The 18163-nt window shown below is 33.2% G+C and overlaps 1 protein-coding gene across 2 annotated transcripts in view; it reads right to left on the bottom strand.

Moving 5' to 3' along the window:
- The window catches only part of LOC124541911 (acetyl-CoA carboxylase), a 120174-nt gene that overhangs the window by 66303 nt on the left and 35708 nt on the right, over positions 1–18163 (bottom strand). Inside the window, exons 1-9 of one of the 2 annotated variants that reach the window (XM_047119836.1) lie at positions 16926–17236; positions 8175–8292; positions 7058–7165; positions 5317–5457; positions 4266–4446; positions 3157–3264; positions 2348–2442; positions 1539–1632; positions 311–426 (exon numbers count right to left, since the gene is read on the bottom strand). In XM_047119836.1, coding sequence (XP_046975792.1) covers positions 311–426; positions 1539–1632; positions 2348–2442; positions 3157–3264; positions 4266–4446; positions 5317–5457; positions 7058–7165; positions 8175–8292; positions 16926–17143 — 1179 coding nt within the window. In that variant the 5' untranslated portion in view covers positions 17144–17236. Of the gene's footprint in view, positions 1–310; positions 427–1538; positions 1633–2347; positions 2443–3156; positions 3265–4265; positions 4447–5316; positions 5458–7057; positions 7166–8174; positions 8293–16925; positions 17237–18163 lie in introns of those variants that run through there. The other variant, XM_047119835.1, reaches the window with a different exon arrangement.

The raw sequence follows: 18163 nt of genomic DNA, 5'->3' as shown, positions 1-18163 counted from the left end.
ATGTCACATGCAGGTTTCCTCACGATGTTTTCCTTCACCGCCGAGCACGAGATGAATTATAAACACAAATTAAGCACATGAATATTCAGCGGTGCTTGCCTGGGCTTGAACACGCAATCATCGGTTAAAATGCACGCGTTCTAACCACTGGGCCATCTCGACTCTTATCCATTACATATTTGCATTAAACGTGCGTACCAAACACGTGCGTGCGTACCAAACGCGTGCGTGCGTACTTGGTATGTGAATATGAGCTTTAGCATTGGTGCACACGCTTCTTTTCCGGTAGTTTAAGTGGTACTGGTGGTACCTTTTCCATTTCAATGAAGACATCGGGCTTGGCGATGGCGGCCGGAGCCTCTTCTATGATCTTCTGGTGACGACGCTGGATGGAGCAGTCACGACCGAATAGAGATATCGCGTTACCTGTACAGATTAAAAATTACATAGTATAAAACAAAGTCATCGTCGTCTGTCCCTATGTATGGTATACGCATATATAACAAGATACCGGAAAATATAATCAATTTATCATTCTCAAAATTTAAAAAGATTATTAAGATTACTGCCGATTTACACGACCAGTAGAAATAGCTCTCTATCGCGCCATTCGACGCTATTCGTCGCCATAGATTCTCGCGTCAGAGAAAGCAAGTGCATGTATCGACGCGTCAAATTGACGAATATGTTAGGTCATATGATATTAAAGGTTATTACGTTTGTGCAAAGATCATTTTCGCGTGAGAAATAAATATTGATAATTTGGGATAGCGTACTTAATTCGGATGTGATCGGTTTTACGAATTTTGCCGATGCGACATCTAAGCTGTGTCGTACTATACTTTTTAGAAAGAAACGCCTGGAGATAGGCTCGGGTTCCATCATAGGACACTAATTACTGTAAATTGTACATTTACAACAGCATTGTAAATGTGTTTATTTAAAAAGAGCAACTATGTGAGTTTCTAGCCGTTTCTTCTCGCTAGAAGCTGCTTTCCGAAACGGTGGTAGTATTTAATTGTTGACGATTCAAAAACGCTTTATTGTGAAGTTTACTTGAATAAAATTGATTTGATTTCATTTTGATATGCTTAGATCTTTAACAATACGAAACTGATTTTGATGCGGTTTTTTTAAATAGATAGAGTAATTCGAAAGCAAGGTTTTTGTATATAATACATGGACAGTATAGGAAAGAAACACTGGTAATTTTAGAAGTTTCTAATGTGATGTCGTAAATAAACAAATTTTGTAGAATATTTAGTATTGCACTCGTGCTAAGCGGGCGGGACGCTAGTACCATACTAATATTCTATTTAGACTAACATTGTATTCTACAGGCTTGACATATGGTCAAATCCTGATGTTCTGGATACAAGCTTCAAATCAGGTCCATAAAAAGTTACTCCTTATAAAGAAACAATAATAATAATTATAACAATTATAAAACCAAACAAAAAACGCTATAATATTTACTTAAACGGACTAATAGATTATTTATTTATATTTACAGAATTGCAATCTTATGTTTGACTCACCGTACTGGTCAGCTAAAAGCTGCACTTCCAAATGCCGAGCTGACCTTGCTAGTCTCATGACGAATATCGGGGATCCGGGGACCTCAGCTTGGACCTATATGCAAAAGATATTATAATATTAATAAAAAGTGTTACAATTGTCTATGACTAAATCTTATTGTCTTTCATAATAATTAATGGTACACTTGGTGGTAGCTTTGTGCAAGCCCGCCTGGGTACCAACCACTCATCAGATATTCTACCGCTAAACAACAGTACACAGAATTGTTGTGTTCCGGTTTGAAGGGTGTGTGAGCCAGTGTAACTACAGGCACAAGGGACATAACATCTTAGTTCCCAAGGTTGGTGGCGCATTGACGATGTAAGGAATAGTTAATATTTCTTACAGCGTCATTGTCTATGGGCGATGGTGACCACTTACCATCAGGTGGCCCATATGCTCGTCCGCCAACCTATACCAGACAAAAATAAAAAATAATAATTAATATATATCGTTATATACATTTCAAAGCAAATAAAATGGGTTTGGAAAATATCCTACTAATGATATAAATGTGAAAGTTTGTGAGGATGGATGCATGTATGTTTGTTACTTTTTTTACATTAACAGCTTGTAAAATTCACACCACTGGGCTAAGACCTCCTCCTTGGAGGAGAATTTTTGGAGCATAATCTACCAAGCTGCCCCATTGAGTGTTAGTGGATACACATGTAACAGGATTTCGTTGAAATTAATCACATGCAGGTTTCCTCACGATGTTTTACTTCACCTCGGAAGATATAGTGTATATGATATAATGTAAACAAACCTGTCGGAACATATTGTTAAAGTCATCGGGATTCTCGACTTTCCTGATACCTTTACCCCCACCACCTTCCGACGCTTTTATCATGACCGGGAATCCTGGAATCAAATGGGAATAACCACCATCAATACATGCCAGCTAAATATAAACCTTATGATTATTGTTTTTAAGATTATAACTACATTAATAGTTTTTATGAAGGCTTGTAATTTTAAGATTTTTGGAAATATTTGTCGAACGATAATACTAGTCGTTTAGATGGCTTTCCATGAGTTTCTGCAACATATATATGTGTAATGAATACAACAGTAGAATGAATATTTATTAACTAATTTTTTTGTGTAAAATATTACTGTTCTAAAGTTAAAAATTAAAAAAAAAAATCTCAAGTTGTCGTTCCATGCGCCTTGTCTTTTGTTTTTTTTTTTTATAATAAATTTGCGCGGGAAAACATCTTGTATTATTTTTTACAGCCACACGAATAACGTTCTAACATTTATGTATACATATAATAAAATTGGAGTATTTGTTTGTAATATTAAAATAGCCCTTTTTTACTCAATACATATATGTATTTATGCACGGTACATATACCAAAATGACATTTTTTACAATTTTTGTCTGTCTGTCTGTTTATTCCGGCTAATCTCTGGAACGGCTGGACCGATTTTGACGGGACTTTCACTGGCAGATAACTGACATAATAGGGAGTAACTTAGTCTACAATATTTGTTATATTCAAAGTCGTACAAGGTCGCGGGCACAGCTAGTATGATATATGAGTCGTTAGAATAAGTCATGATGACGCTTACCGATCTTATGGGCGGCCTGCAAGCCCTGCTCGGGCGTCGTGACGCAGCCCCGCGCGAACAGTTCCGATGATATTTTGATCTTTTTACTGTTGTACTCCGCCTTCAATTCTGAAAATATATAAAATCGTGATTAAAAATATATATCTTTCACCCGCGACCACGAACGCTGTAAAGTGCTCGGAACGTCGGGATGATAAAAATAAATAATATACGCGATTTAAATCCGTTAAAACTAGTTTCATTTCAATGTGTAATAATCGCGAAAATCTAAGACAACATTATGTGAACCAGTACGGAATGGAAACATCAAATAAAATTCGTCGGTTGATATATCTTTCAAATTTTGAATATAAACAGATATAGCTATCTCTCTCTTTCTCTCATATAAGTTATGCGGGAGAGTGAGATGTCTCGACTCCATGATACTAATGAGCGTAACAAAAATTTAATCTGACTATTATTAAAAATCCAGTGCCAATAATACAGCAAAAGCAACCTAAATAAATTTACCACTGCTGGGCTAAGCCTCTCCCTTTGAGGAGAAAGTTCGGAACATAATCCTCAACGCTGTTTCAATGCGGGTAGGTGCAATACACATGTGGCAGAATTTCTGTAAAAATTGACACATGCAGGATGATCTTTCCCTTCACCGCCGAGCACGAGATGAATTGTAAACACAACTAGTAACTAGTAATTAAACTTTGGTCAAAAAAACTAAGTACTTGTGACAACGTATGTGTTTTAACAGTGAACATATTCTTTTTTTTTATGGTATAGGTTGGCGGACGAGCATATGGGCCACCTGATGGTAAGTGGTCACCATCACCCATAGACAATGACGCTGTAAGAAATATTAACTATTCTTTACATCTTCAACGTGCCACCAACCTTGGGAACTAAGATGTTATGTCCCTTGTGCCTGTAGTTACACTGGCTCACTCACCCTTCGAACCGGAACACAACAATTCTGCATACTGTTGTTTGGCGGTAGAATAACTGATGAGTGGGTGGTACCTACCCAGACGGGTTTGCACAAAGCCCTACCACCAAGTAAAATTATATTATACAAGTAACTTTAACGGACAAATATTTATTTCAGTGTAACTCACCACTGCCACTCCACGGTAGGGTGGGGATATCAGCGGTCTGGGCCACGATCGAGGAAGCGATCTTGTCTCCCAGAGCCCACATGGCTTTCTCCGGCGGACCGATGAAGACCACGCCAGCTCGGTGCAGCATCTCCGGCAGCTTTGGGTTCTCGGACGCGTGACCCCAACCGGCCCACACAGCCTTTGAAAAAAATATAGGAATAGAACAAAAACTACTTTACAAGATAAATCCTACTCTCTACAGTAACCTCCTTCTTTTAGACAATATTTAATACGAACATTTATATATATATATATATATATATATATATATATATATAGTAGTATAGTATAAAGATTTAAAAAAAAAAAACATTTTTTTTCTGACCCTACATACTTACAGATTGTATATGTGACTAAACCGAATTTAATACGAAGAATATTTGAAGCCCAAAGACTGCTTTTTTAAACGTAAAACCTACGAAACCCCCACTCCCCCAACCCGCGGACATTGTTTAGTTGTGTATTTGCTCATTATTTACACTGTTATTTAACTTTTAGATTAATTTTCAAACAAGCCAAGCTGGTAGGAAAAAGGGCTATTGACAATATATCTAAATACATCTATACACCATTATTGAAGAATAAAGTAACAGCCTGTAAATTTCCCACTGCTGGGCTAATGGCCTCCTCTCCCATTAAGGAGAGGGTTTGGAACATATTCCACCACGCTGTTCCAATGCGGGTTGGTGGAATGCACATGTGGCTGAATTTCGATGAAATTAGACACATGCAGGTTTCCTCACGATGTTTTCCTTCACCGCCGAGCACGAGATGAATTATAAACACAAATTAAGCACATGAATCAGCGGTGCTTGCCTGGGTTTGAACCCGAAATCATCGGTTAAGATGCACGTGTTCTAACCACTGGGCCATTTCGGCTCTCTTATTGTATTATTGAAGAATAAACTCATGATAATAATACACAAGTATACTTAATATAAACAGACATCCTATACCCATCTCTCTCACTCATATAAGAAATTGGCAAGAGCGAGGAGATCCAACTCACCTGGACTTGAGTTCTCACGGCTATATCCACAATCAACTCGACGTTTGCGTAGTTGTTGTTGTTGGAGCCCCCGGGCACGGGCACGTAGTGGTCAGCCATTTTGATGTACTCCGCATTCGCCTTTAGATCCTCCGGTGTCACCTGTGAAGTAAATCCATACAAATAAATAAAATCGGAGTGTCTGTTTGTACCAAAACACACATTTTTAGAATTTTTGTCTGTCTGTCTGTCTGTCTGCCTGTCTGTTTGTTCCGAGTAATCTCTGGAACGGTTGGGCCGATTTGAACAGAACTTTCATTGGCGGGTAGGTAATGTACTAAGGCGAAACTTAGGCTACTTTTTATACGCAAATAATACAAAGTTTTGGAAATATAAGCGCCCAACTTGAGTTGAGCTCTTTCTGATATGGTTGTCGATATGAATTGGGGGTCAGCTTATACTGGTACTTGATCGGGTGTATGTTGCGTTGCGTTTTGCAAATTTCCCACGCCACGCGGACGTCGTCGTCTGTTTGTAATTTTTCTACTACGTGGACATGAATATATATACGATACACATGCCAAAACGTATAATTGTAGAAGTTTATAATGGGATGTCGTAAGCAAACAAATTCTGTAGTATGTTTAGTATCAGTATTGCACCCGTGCGAAGCCGGGCGGGTCGCTAGTCCATAATAATAATTGTATATATATTACTAGCATTTATATTTAACTCTAGATTTAAGCTTAAGACTTTTATTAGAAGTGGGGACGACAGTAACCCAAGGGGCCAGGTTCGATTCTTCAACTTTTTACATCGCTAGGGGGCCTAAATTAAGTTTTAACTTTTTTTTGGATACAGTACCCAAACCGGAACCGGAACCTTTTTAAATAATAATTTGTTATATAAACCTAATTATTCATTTACAGATAAAAAGTCAAAAGATACATAACATCTTTGACCATTGTGTATATAGAAATAGGAAAATAAAGATTTATATACAAATAGGCAAAGACAATGGGGGCGATTAATTATTATTGAGAGTATCGTAAGATAATAATTATAAGTCTATTATTATTTTTTAATTCAATTTGTATCAAAGATTATACAATAAATTTATACTTATAAAACCCTGGCCGACTGATTCATTATCGCCGAGCGTGAACGATAAAAGATAAGGTTTTAAAATTGGATACGTAGGATCATTTATTTGAGTAAACACCCCCTAAGGAAGGAATCATGGAAAATCTACCTATAAAGGGGGTGAAATGGGAGCTTAAACTTCGTATAGAAATCAGTCATTTTTTAAGTTAGAAATATGTGTTTTTTTTTAATGATTAAAATGACTGAATGAAAAAAAGAAAAAAAAAATATGTGTGATAGTGATATTAAAGCGTTTTTGTATATTCTATCCCTAAGGGGGTGAAATAGGGATTGAAAGTATGTATTAAATTCCGTTATGTTTTATTAATTTCTGAGATACTGATTACAAATGTGCTGATATGTGTTTAAGCGTTTCAGTGTATTATACCCTTAGGGGGTACACACCAATATGATATATAAAGTTGTCTCAACAAATTATTTTAAGTTAATCTGTAAATGTATTCACGCTCAACGTGAGTACAGCCGCAAATCCCCTAAAGGGGTACACACCAATATTATATAAAGATGTCTTAACAAATTATTTTAAGTTAATCTGTAAATGTATTCACGTTCCTCGATTACAGCCGCGGGTAACTACTAGTAACTGATGACCACTCACCATGACCACAAAGCGTATAGCCCTTTCGTTCTTGAACATCTCGTACGACCATCTTCGTATTGAACGCATACATTTCACAGCGCCGATACCGTTGTTCGCTATAAGAACCTGATGGAAATCAAATATTCTATTAATATTATTGAAAATACTCATACATTATTATCATAATAGACTTAGCTGAAGATCAGCTCGGTGTGTCAGAACGCAGCATGCTGTGTAAGAATTTTGGTGATATGTATTTCATAAATCTCTATTATATAGTTCTGACACCGCTGTACCGAATTTGATGAAATTTAGTATGAAGCAAAACTTGTCAGTGTTGTTTACATCTATAAAGATGTATCACGTCGAATGTTAGATATATTAAATATTAAGTGTTTAGTGGTAAGTCGATGGTATAACTTTCACAATAAATAAATAAATAAAATCTAACTCCATAAAAGGACACAGGCTACTTTCGCTGCATTTTTTTATGGTATAGGTTGGTGAACGCGCATATGGGCCACCTGATGGTAAGTGGTCACCATCACCCATAGACAATGACGCTGTAAGAAATATTAACTATTCTTTACATCGTCAACGTGCCACCAACCTTGGGAACTAAGATGTTATGTCCCTTGTGCTTGTAGTTACACTGGCTCACTCACACGTGACAACCAACAACCTAAAACACGAGCGAAACCGAGGGCGATTATTAGTTCACTATGCCTTATTGCAAAATAATAAATCTTTATTCAACATGGAAGCATTACTGTTTCAAATTGATAGCAATAGTACTTTCAACTACAAGAGTTTAAAAAGAATAACACCTCAAGACTTGGGATTAAAGTCTAAGATTTGTGAGAAAAATTAATAATGCTTTCAACGATAAAGTAGTCACTGAATCTGTTTTTTGTTACTAGACCAACAAGACGTACATAATATATTATAGAAACCCTGAATCTAGTGGAGATTATTTGTATGCATTACAAATAATGTCCACTAGATTCAGGGTTTCTGGAAGAGATCTCTTGTTAGAGATACGTTATCCCTTTGTACACATTTTTCATTTATATAATTTTCTGTATACTCTGTTGGTACATAAATAAATAAATAAATAATACTATAAAACATGTACCTTATTAATAGGTTTTGTTCCTTGGAAACGACGAACAAACTCCTCTGGTGTTGCAACAGTAAAGTCTTTCTCTTGGAAGCGCTGACTGTGTATAACTGTGCCTTGGGACATAGATGGCCTGTAAATTAAAAAAAAAAAGAACATTATAATAAAGCCTCTTAATTTTTATTTCGTGCTTTTTTTGGTAAAAAAAATGAAAAAAAAAAACAACAAATGCTGGAGCACTCATTTACAAATACAAAATGTAAATTATAACATAAATGATTAAAAAGCAAAGATTATTATATTTAATTTCTCTTAATTTTGTTTTCTTTGCATAATTTAATTTTTTTTTTTTTTTTTATTATCTATGTGTATCTGTAATTTCTTTGATTAATGTCTTTCCTGAAGTCCTTGTGCTCTAACTAGTAGGAAAAATCAGTACAATAATGTGGAAAACCGTCAGCCCACACAAAAATACTAATATTTCAAATATGTACTAACAAATTAAGGAGCCAAAGTCCAAAACTTTTACCTAAACACTGCTTTATGCACATATACACTTCACAAAACAATAGTATTTAAAATAGTTTTACATCCATAAATGAATTCATATATTTTATTACATTGAGTTATTGTAACACTGAGATGCAATAATTTATATCATTGCCAATAATGATTCCAGCTGATCATTATATAATTATTTCTGTCAATAAACATGTAAACAGTCACATAAAACAGCTACGCAAATAATATTTACTGACAATTAACAAAAATTAATTATAATAAAGAAAATATGAGTTAATTTATTTATCATATTAATTTATTTATATTTTATTGTACAAGGTAAAAAAGGACATAAAGGCAACAGAAAATAAATTGAAGCTCAAATTTTTCTTAATATGATATTTCACAGATACATACATATATGTTAGGTACATACCCTCATCGCAATATCTGATAGGATGGATTTGTTTTGTGCCTGAGTGAGCTCAAAAAGATAGCCATCTGGACTATATCATATATAACATAGTAACAAATTCGAAATATTGTTATTAAATATACTATATTATCAAATTAGTATAACCAAGTTCTGTAATTATATGTATGTATAAAGTTTTGATAAATAAATAAATAAACACACACATTTATAACATACCCTGATCAAACAGTGTATTGGATTGTAACTAAAGATTGTGATTTTGATTTCACAAGTACAACTAACTTTATTGGAGTTAAATTTGTGATTTATATTAAAGGTAAATTGATAACAAATTGATATCAACTAAACGGTTTAAAACTAATTTAATGAAATGTGCTTGTATCAGAGAAGAGATATATATCTGCTACAGGGAAATTTAACTGTACCTTTATTTCATACAATCAGTAGGAAACAGCGGTTGGGGTATATATAACAAGATTTTATAATTAAATATGATCCTAAGTTACTGTTAAGCATACCTTAGATTCACTAACAAACAAGTGTGTAATGTGACATTATAGCAATAATCCCTGCTCATTTATTAGCCTAATTACTAGAATTAAAACTTAAGCAAGGCGAACATCTTTATTGTGAAATGTCAGAATAAGACAGATAAAAATAAGTACTTTGTGTTACACATACATTGGTAGTGCAAAAAGTTTCATTAAAAGTATAACACCTCGCCTTGTTGCCTACAATGGTGAAAGGAGGGCTGGTTTATATTTTGGACAGAGGATCAGTATGAAAGGAGAAAATGCAGCAAGCATTTTTGTCATTCCACTTAGTCATGATTTGTACAATAACTATTTTTCAATTATTTTTTTAGGTAAATATGATTTAATATTAATAATTCTTATGTAAATAATTTTTTACATAATTTTCCCTGGAAGAATAAGAAAAATTAAATATGGGAAAAAGTGTCAGCAATATTCCATTTCGCAATCTATAACTTTATTCAAGTTTTGTATATTTTTTTGTAGATAGAAATAGTTTTAATGACAAACTATGTGACATTCTCTGTAATTATTAATGGATTTTGATCATATTAAAAGACAATGATGAAATACAGGTTTTAATGAAGTATTTGAAATTAGTTTTTTTAATTTTTGTTAAATTATAATTATTAATGTTTATAAAATTTCAAATACCGCTATTGGGATAAGGATTTACTGGTTAAACATATTATTAAATTATATATTATATCTGTTTCATTAAATTATAATATACTTCTGTTATAGTTAGTATAAATATTTTAAAACAATTTTAAACTTTTTAATATATTTATTTAGTGTAACATTTTTATGTCAAATATTAATTATACATAAATTCTTCGATGCAATACATTTATTTTAAGATTCGTATAAGAAAAAAGTTACGAGAAGCAAGAAAGAATGTCAATTAATACGAAAAAGTGAAACCTCGAAACAAATATCTTCGTAAGAATGCGATAAATACTTATTTTTTTTTTTAATACAACAAACACAAAAGGCTGAGGATTACAAATATTCGACTTTTATTTAAAAAAAAATAAATATTACTAAATATAATTACGGTAAATTATCTCATAAATTGCTCTAACCTGTAAGAACTTTCCGAGTACAATCCATTCATTGAAGGATACATTTTCCACAAGGATATAAGATAAAAAACACACTTTTAAATATCGAATATATTCACATCAATTTTTAAATCGTATAAACAGGAATTAAACATTTCTTTGCCGAAAGCACCGATTCCGTTTGTTTTCGTACACTTTCTGAAATATGACGTTTAATTTGCCAATGAACTTCATACGACTGATCATACGATGTAGCCGTCTCGCTCACACCAAGGAAATTAATCAGATGTAGATCCAAGAGGAACAAAGACAAAGGATCAATGAAATGGAGTTGCCGTTATTATTAATTAAAGCGTAGTGGTTGCATAAGATAAATTGTTTTTCCACGATTTGCGTAGTAATGTGAAAGGTCCACTTAATTATCGATAAATAATTCTGCAACAAAACAAGAATCTTGGAAAAGATTTCTGTATTCTAAGAATAGTTCATATTTATTACTGTAGATAACTTGCAAGTTATTGATAAAGGAATAATATATTATTAGAATTATAGAATTAAATTAATTTTATTTACAAAAAAAAACAATGAAGCACCTTCATAGCTTTAATGTACCAAAACTTGAAATAAAAAATCTGAATACGTAAAAGATTGGGAATTTATAAGGTCAATAATAATTATACATTCAGTTATTATTTACCATACCTACCGTGGAATATTTATCCTATTTCCTCAGAACTGAACTAATAAATAACTACTACTTGACACATAACCTATTTAAAAAAAGTAAATAATTAAAAAACCACTAAAACTGTCAAATAAAAAAGTTTTTAGTTTTGAAGCTGGGTAAATAAGTCTAGATAAACTACGAGACATATATGGAAGCTAAAAAACATATACAACAACATACATAAGCATTGTAACCTTGTTTGTCTAAAAACAACTAATGCTACAACAAAGCTTAATGGTTTTTTCACACAATCGTAAATATAATTACATATACGTCGAAATCTCATCTTTACAATCCTGGTCAGACCTGTTGAAATAAAACGTAATATTATGACGTCACTGTTTTTTTTTAATAAGTATTTCTTAATTATACAAGTACATATTTGCTATGTCGTACATTCAACGTGATGTAATTGTGGTTGTATACATGTTTCCGTATTTTACACTTTATACGTTAAAAAACATAAGTACATTTTTGTTGATATCGGCAAACACTTACATACAATTATATAAAATTTATGTAAATAAGCGGAAAATTTGATGAATTCATTATTTTATTATATACAGTCGTAAATATGAATCCGACTGCTATCCTTTTTTAATACCATACAAGAGAAAGAGATGAAAGTCTAAGGCGACCGAATTTACGATATTTAGGCATCGTCATCTCCATTAACATAGTTTTAATTGACGACAGTAATCACATAAACCTTACTTCTTTCTACCAGTTAAATGCCTTCTATCAAGATATTATTACTCACAATAATTATACACTAGCTGAACCTGTCTTTACCGAAATTCGGTTCGACCGAAATTCCAATTCCCGTTTTCACCCCTTAAAAGGATTTACGTAAAATCTTTTCGTAGCTATGATTAAACCCCATGAGGAACCTACCAGCCAAATTTCAAGTATTTAGTGTTAAAGTTTTTGAGATTTATTATTTAATCAGTGAGTATTTCGTTTTTATATATACATATATATATAGATATACAATGTTTGACAGTAACTCGACATACCTCGACCTTATTTACGATAATTTTGAACAGCATACGCATGCTGCAAAGGTTAACCAAAAATGATGCTGCAAACTTTTTATTTAAAAAAATATTAATTTAAATCTTTTATTACATTTATAAAAACGATTAAACACTGGTTAATTATCATTAAAACAACAATCCTAACGGGTACCTCGAATTACCAATAACCGTGTAAAGATTATTACAAATATAGTCCATTTAATAAAATAATATTTAAAATATGCGAACGTAAGCGGCGCGTGTGAAATTTACTCAGTTTAATTGAACGCTTTCTTTTTTGCTAAAGGTTGTGAATTTAGTTTATTAAACGAACGTGTTGTTAACAAATTAATTTTACATTATTTACAAGTGAAACTGTGTCATTTATTATGATGAATCTCAATCTATACCTCTATACTGATGTTATAACTGTTAAAGTAACTTTGTCTGCTGTCTGACATTCTTTCATTAACAAACCAAGGAACTCCAAGGAAAATAGGCTACTTTTTTAGCCTAACACATAACAACCAAACCCCTAAAACGTTAGCGAAGCTGCTGGCGACAAATAGTTTTTATATATTTTGAAAATTAAAAATATATAAACGATCAAAATCGATTCACTGTCGAAGGATATTCAGGCTAATTGTTAACCTTCTCGTTTCAAGTACTTCTTTAGCGGGTAACCGGTTGAGGTAACTTTATAATTTTGTAAGTACACGTTACGTGAGTCTTCGTCGACCTGCATTGATATATATATTCGTTATGTATATTATTGACTGCGTTTTTGACCAAGTGGCTAGCTTAAAACCTTAGTATGGCATAAATTCCATCTCAGGACTATGTTGATATTAAACCATTTTTTAAAATGAGTGTACGGATTTGGCAATGGGTCATCTGATGATAAGTGGTGATCACCGCTCATCTCATCTCTTACATGACCAATAACCAGTGATAGATCAAAAGTATAATATACTTTAGTAAGCTACAACAAGCACTCAAATTTACAATGTTGATAATAAAAGTTTGGATTATTTATATGACGGTTCTCTTCTTTTTAATTGATAAAAAATTGTACATGTGACAAACAATTTTTATATCCTGTATGAGAACTCCAAGCTCTTCTGTATACGCCCTTTAAAATTATATTTATATTAAGAAGTACACAGCGAAAATGCGGGTGCACTCTTATAATTAGACAGGACGGCAAATACTACACGAATGGGAGTAGTGCAGCTGACTTTACATGCTGTAACGCGAGGCGTGGAGAACTAAAAATTAATCGATAGAAAATCCCAATGTGTTTTACTAGCTGTTGCCGACGGCTTTGCTCGTATGGAAGTGGAATATTTACAGAATAACTTAAAGTATTGCGTAAATTTAAGACATCTTTGTATACCACATTGATGTGTATTTCACCCCTTAGGGTAGAATATTTAGAGAATTTTTAATACGTACATATCTAATAATTTTTAATCAGTGCCCCAAAATAGTCCAAGCTTTAGTAGTTAACGCTCGGCCATGATGAATTAGTCAGTCAGGACATGTTTAATTTTATATGTATAGATTAGCCCCTCCTGGAGGTTATATAACCTGGCAACCTTATAGTCCCAGACATTATATCTATCCAGTAATAAAATTATTAATAAATGTCACAACAGAAACAGTTTTTAATATGATTAATTCATTCACTGACAAGTCGATAACACAAGAATAAACATAATGACAGTCATAAGTATTACCTACGACAATCTATCTTAGGTACATTTTAGTTATTTACCTCAATCATTATTCTAACACGTTTCTATTATAAATATTACTACGAAATAAATAACAGTAAATAGAAATAGCACGAACAAATGAAGAAATAAAATAAGAATATCGATAAAAAATATGCGCAACACTAAATTATAAGTTGAATTTTAATAATATGTTATCGATTCCTAAATAGGCAATGACAGCAACAGTTCATTTACAATCGATTTTCTTTTTTTTTTCGTTGATAGCTATTGAAGAGTATAAGGTATTGAAATATTTATTTTATTTAATTGTCGCCCGCGACTTCGCGCGCATTTTAGGAGCTTGGTTGTCATGTGTTAGGCAAAGAAGTAGATTATTTGGTGCATTGGAGTTCGAATTTGCTTCATAGCAAATTTCATCAAATTCGTTTCAGCGGTTTGGTAAAGAAAGAGAAAATTATAATATTTTTAATTACATTTCCTACTAATAAATAATATACGTAAATAATAAATTAAAATGAATATTTAAATATTCGGGAGCGTTTGGATACTCGTACCGACTGTTATCAAGTAATAAAAATGGAAATTATTGTGAAGAAAAAAAAATATATTTGAGACATGCAAATTCTGCTATAATTAAATTTTCAATAGTGATTACATTCAAATTTCGCCAAGGCCTTTATAATTTGATAATATACTATACGTGAACAATGAAAAATTAACAACGCTTGATTGTAGGAATTTATGCAAACGTGTCTTAGTGAACCAGTGTAACTACAGACATTTTTATTATGGAATAGGTTGGAGGACGTGCATATGGGCCACCTGATGGTAAGTAGTCACCATCACCTATAGACAATGATTTGCCCATCCACCTAACAATATCATAAAAAAAAATCACTAAGTTTCTTACGCGGAACTTCTCAGGTAAGGGGTTTTTCTATTCGACAATCAATAAGAAATAATGAATCTTTATGGAATCAAGATATTTGATTGGATCCATTACTGAGTGAATAATAGTTAAATATATATGTATATATTTAGAGGTTGTAACAGCTCCGTATTATATATCTCAAGTTTATGTAAATTCGTATTATCTGTCCTTATCACCGCTATGACCTGTATTATCTTATTAATCTTGATCTTTGATATTCAGTGTCAGTGAGATGCAATTAATTGATATACTAAGAGACATATAACTCGGCCATTTTAGAAGGCCAGAAGACCTTTTTTTTATTTTTCAAATCAAATCAAAATAAGCTTTATTCAAGTAGACTTTTACAAGCACTTTTGAATCGTCATTTTACAATTAAGTGAAGCTAGCACCGGTTCGGAAAGTATTTTCTTCCGAAAAGAACCGGCAAGAAACTCTGTAATTACTCTTTTGTAACATTTAAAAAATACAAAGTCATGATAGTTAAATACAATTATTTAAATTAATATATCCTGCTTGGAAGTCAACAGGTATTAACTCTACACTATTTATCATCTTTAAAATCTTGTATCGAAAAAATTGCTTTTTCTATTAATGAATTTTTTACAAACGATTTGAATTTACGAAACGGCAAAGTTAAAAATGTCTGCTCCCCTGTAATAAACTCAAATTCCTTTATTTACACTTACATTACACTTACTTATTGATGGTCAAATCAAACACTACCACCGGTTCGGAAAAAGAAACCCTGTATACATCTGTAAAGGTAGACCTCAATGGAAGATTTGTTAACCATCCCTTACCTACATCGTAAATACCTCACAGGACTTTGTAACGAAGATGTACCATGTGACTTTAGATACACTGGCTTAGTAGAATATTTAAAGAGTGAGTTATAACTATCCAGACACCTCGATCAGAGCCAGAGTCGGCTCAAGCTATGCTTTGGATACACATGCATCTGGGGCCCTAACGAAATCATCATCCTCCTGCCCTTAACCCAATTTTTATTTGGGGTTGGTGCAGCAATTGTTCTCCTTCCACACTTCTCTGTCAGACGTCATCTCACAAGTAACAATCTTTCTGACCATATCGTCCTTCACACAATATCAAACAAAATATTTAACAAAACAACATTAAAACAATATATTTTTATAAATAAAAATTCGTCTCAAAAATGCTCAGAGCTAGGCCATAAGTTTAGTTTCAATTAAACAGTAATTTGGGTAAATTCTTGGAATACTGATTAGCTGCAAAATATTTCTATTTCTATCATGAAGAACGCGTCTGTAGCTTTCAACTTTTAATATCAACTATCATCACTAGCCTTTTGATAAATACTGTTACATATTTCTTTCAAATATGGCTATTTCGTTAATAAACATAGCAGTCGAAATGTGGACAGATATGTTAGAGAAATGTAAGTACTTCAGGAGGGCCGTGGTACGTGCCCCGTGTGCCCTGATGATAAGAACGGCAATGACCAGAGCCCTAGACAGATAGAACGGAGTAACTTTTTAATACCGAGATACCATTGTAAGATAGCCACTAGACCAGACTCTAACGGCCCTTTTTACATTTCACACCATATAACGCGGCTATAATATAATCTATGTTATAATGTGACAGCTGTCACTGTCATTTGTATAAAGAAAAGAAACACAAACAGTTCACTATTACGGCATTCTTAGAAAGAAGAAATTATTATCTGTAACTTTAAATTAATCTGAATGTGAAAATGCTTGATTAAAGTCACATTAAATGGACTATATTTTGTAGAATAAATATTGTATGATAACATAGTATTATTTAAACTTACTGTAACGTCGGTGCTGGTAACCGAAGCAGTCTTCCATCCTGCTCTTGCACGTTGTCCTGATCTTCCGTCTCGTTTTTATCGGGATCCGCGTCCAAGGTCATTTGGAATTTCTGGAGCAATTCCGATGGCATGACATCGGTGGCCTCGTCATCGTACTTCCCCTCCTCCACCGAGGTGTCACCCAGGACGAATCTTTTCGATGTCCTTCGTTTTAACATCGCGAAGAGGTTTCGCAAATAACTCGTAATAGTAACGGTCGGTGTTCCACGAATCGATAAGTCTATACGCGTTCGTATTGGCACATCACTACACTTTCACTTGTCACAATTTGAATATCGATAGTGTTGCCCGATATTTTCGTTATCGATGTTTTATTTAAATAACGTTTTAATTTTACTGAATAATATTTTTGTTTATCTGTTACACAATGTTCGTTACGCGTTTGAATAATGAAGTGCGAATGATATGTTATTTTTAATTGTTAACTTTATGGTAATGAAGTTTAAAAATTTTCAATTGTAATGTAATTATTCTATCAAAATTCAAGTATGTACAGTTATATTATACGTACTCACACATACACAACAACAACAACCTGTAAATTTCCCACTGCTGGGCTATGGCCTCTTCTCACTTTGAGGAGAAAGTTTGGAACATATTCCATCAAGTTTCAATGCGGGTTGGTGAAATACACATGTAGAAGAATTTCGATGAAATTAGACACATACAGTTTTACCAAGTTTACCTTCACCGCCGAGCACGAGATGAATTATAAACACAAATTAAGCACATGAATATTCAGTGGTGCTTGCCTGGGTTGGGTTCGACAATCATCGGTTAAGATGCACGCGTTCTAACCACTGGGCCATGGGATAAGGTTCGTTAAAACAAGTGACTGTTTTGAAGTAATAATCCATACTAATAACATGTTGTTATTTGCACAGATCGACGGTTGAAGGAGACAATAACAAACGTTATACTTAGACACTAATAAAAATAAATGTCTAATACTTAAGCGCGCTTTTCCTTTCCTTCCTTTTTGATGATATCGGGTTCAAATCCAAGCAAGCACCCACTTGCCACCACTATGTATATGTGCTTAATTAGTGTTTATAATTAATCTCGTGCTCGGTGGTGAAGGAAAACATCGTGAGGAAACCTACATGTGTCTAATTTCATAGAAATTCTGCCACGTGTGCATTCCACCAACCCGCATTGGAACAGAGTAGTGGAATCAA

Source organism: Vanessa cardui, chromosome 29, assembly GCF_905220365.1.
Source record: "Vanessa cardui chromosome 29, ilVanCard2.1, whole genome shotgun sequence".
NCBI classification, from domain to species: domain Eukaryota; kingdom Metazoa; phylum Arthropoda; class Insecta; order Lepidoptera; family Nymphalidae; genus Vanessa; species Vanessa cardui.
Note: the sequence above shows the minus strand (reverse complement) of the source record. Positions and strands in the feature narration are given on the sequence as shown.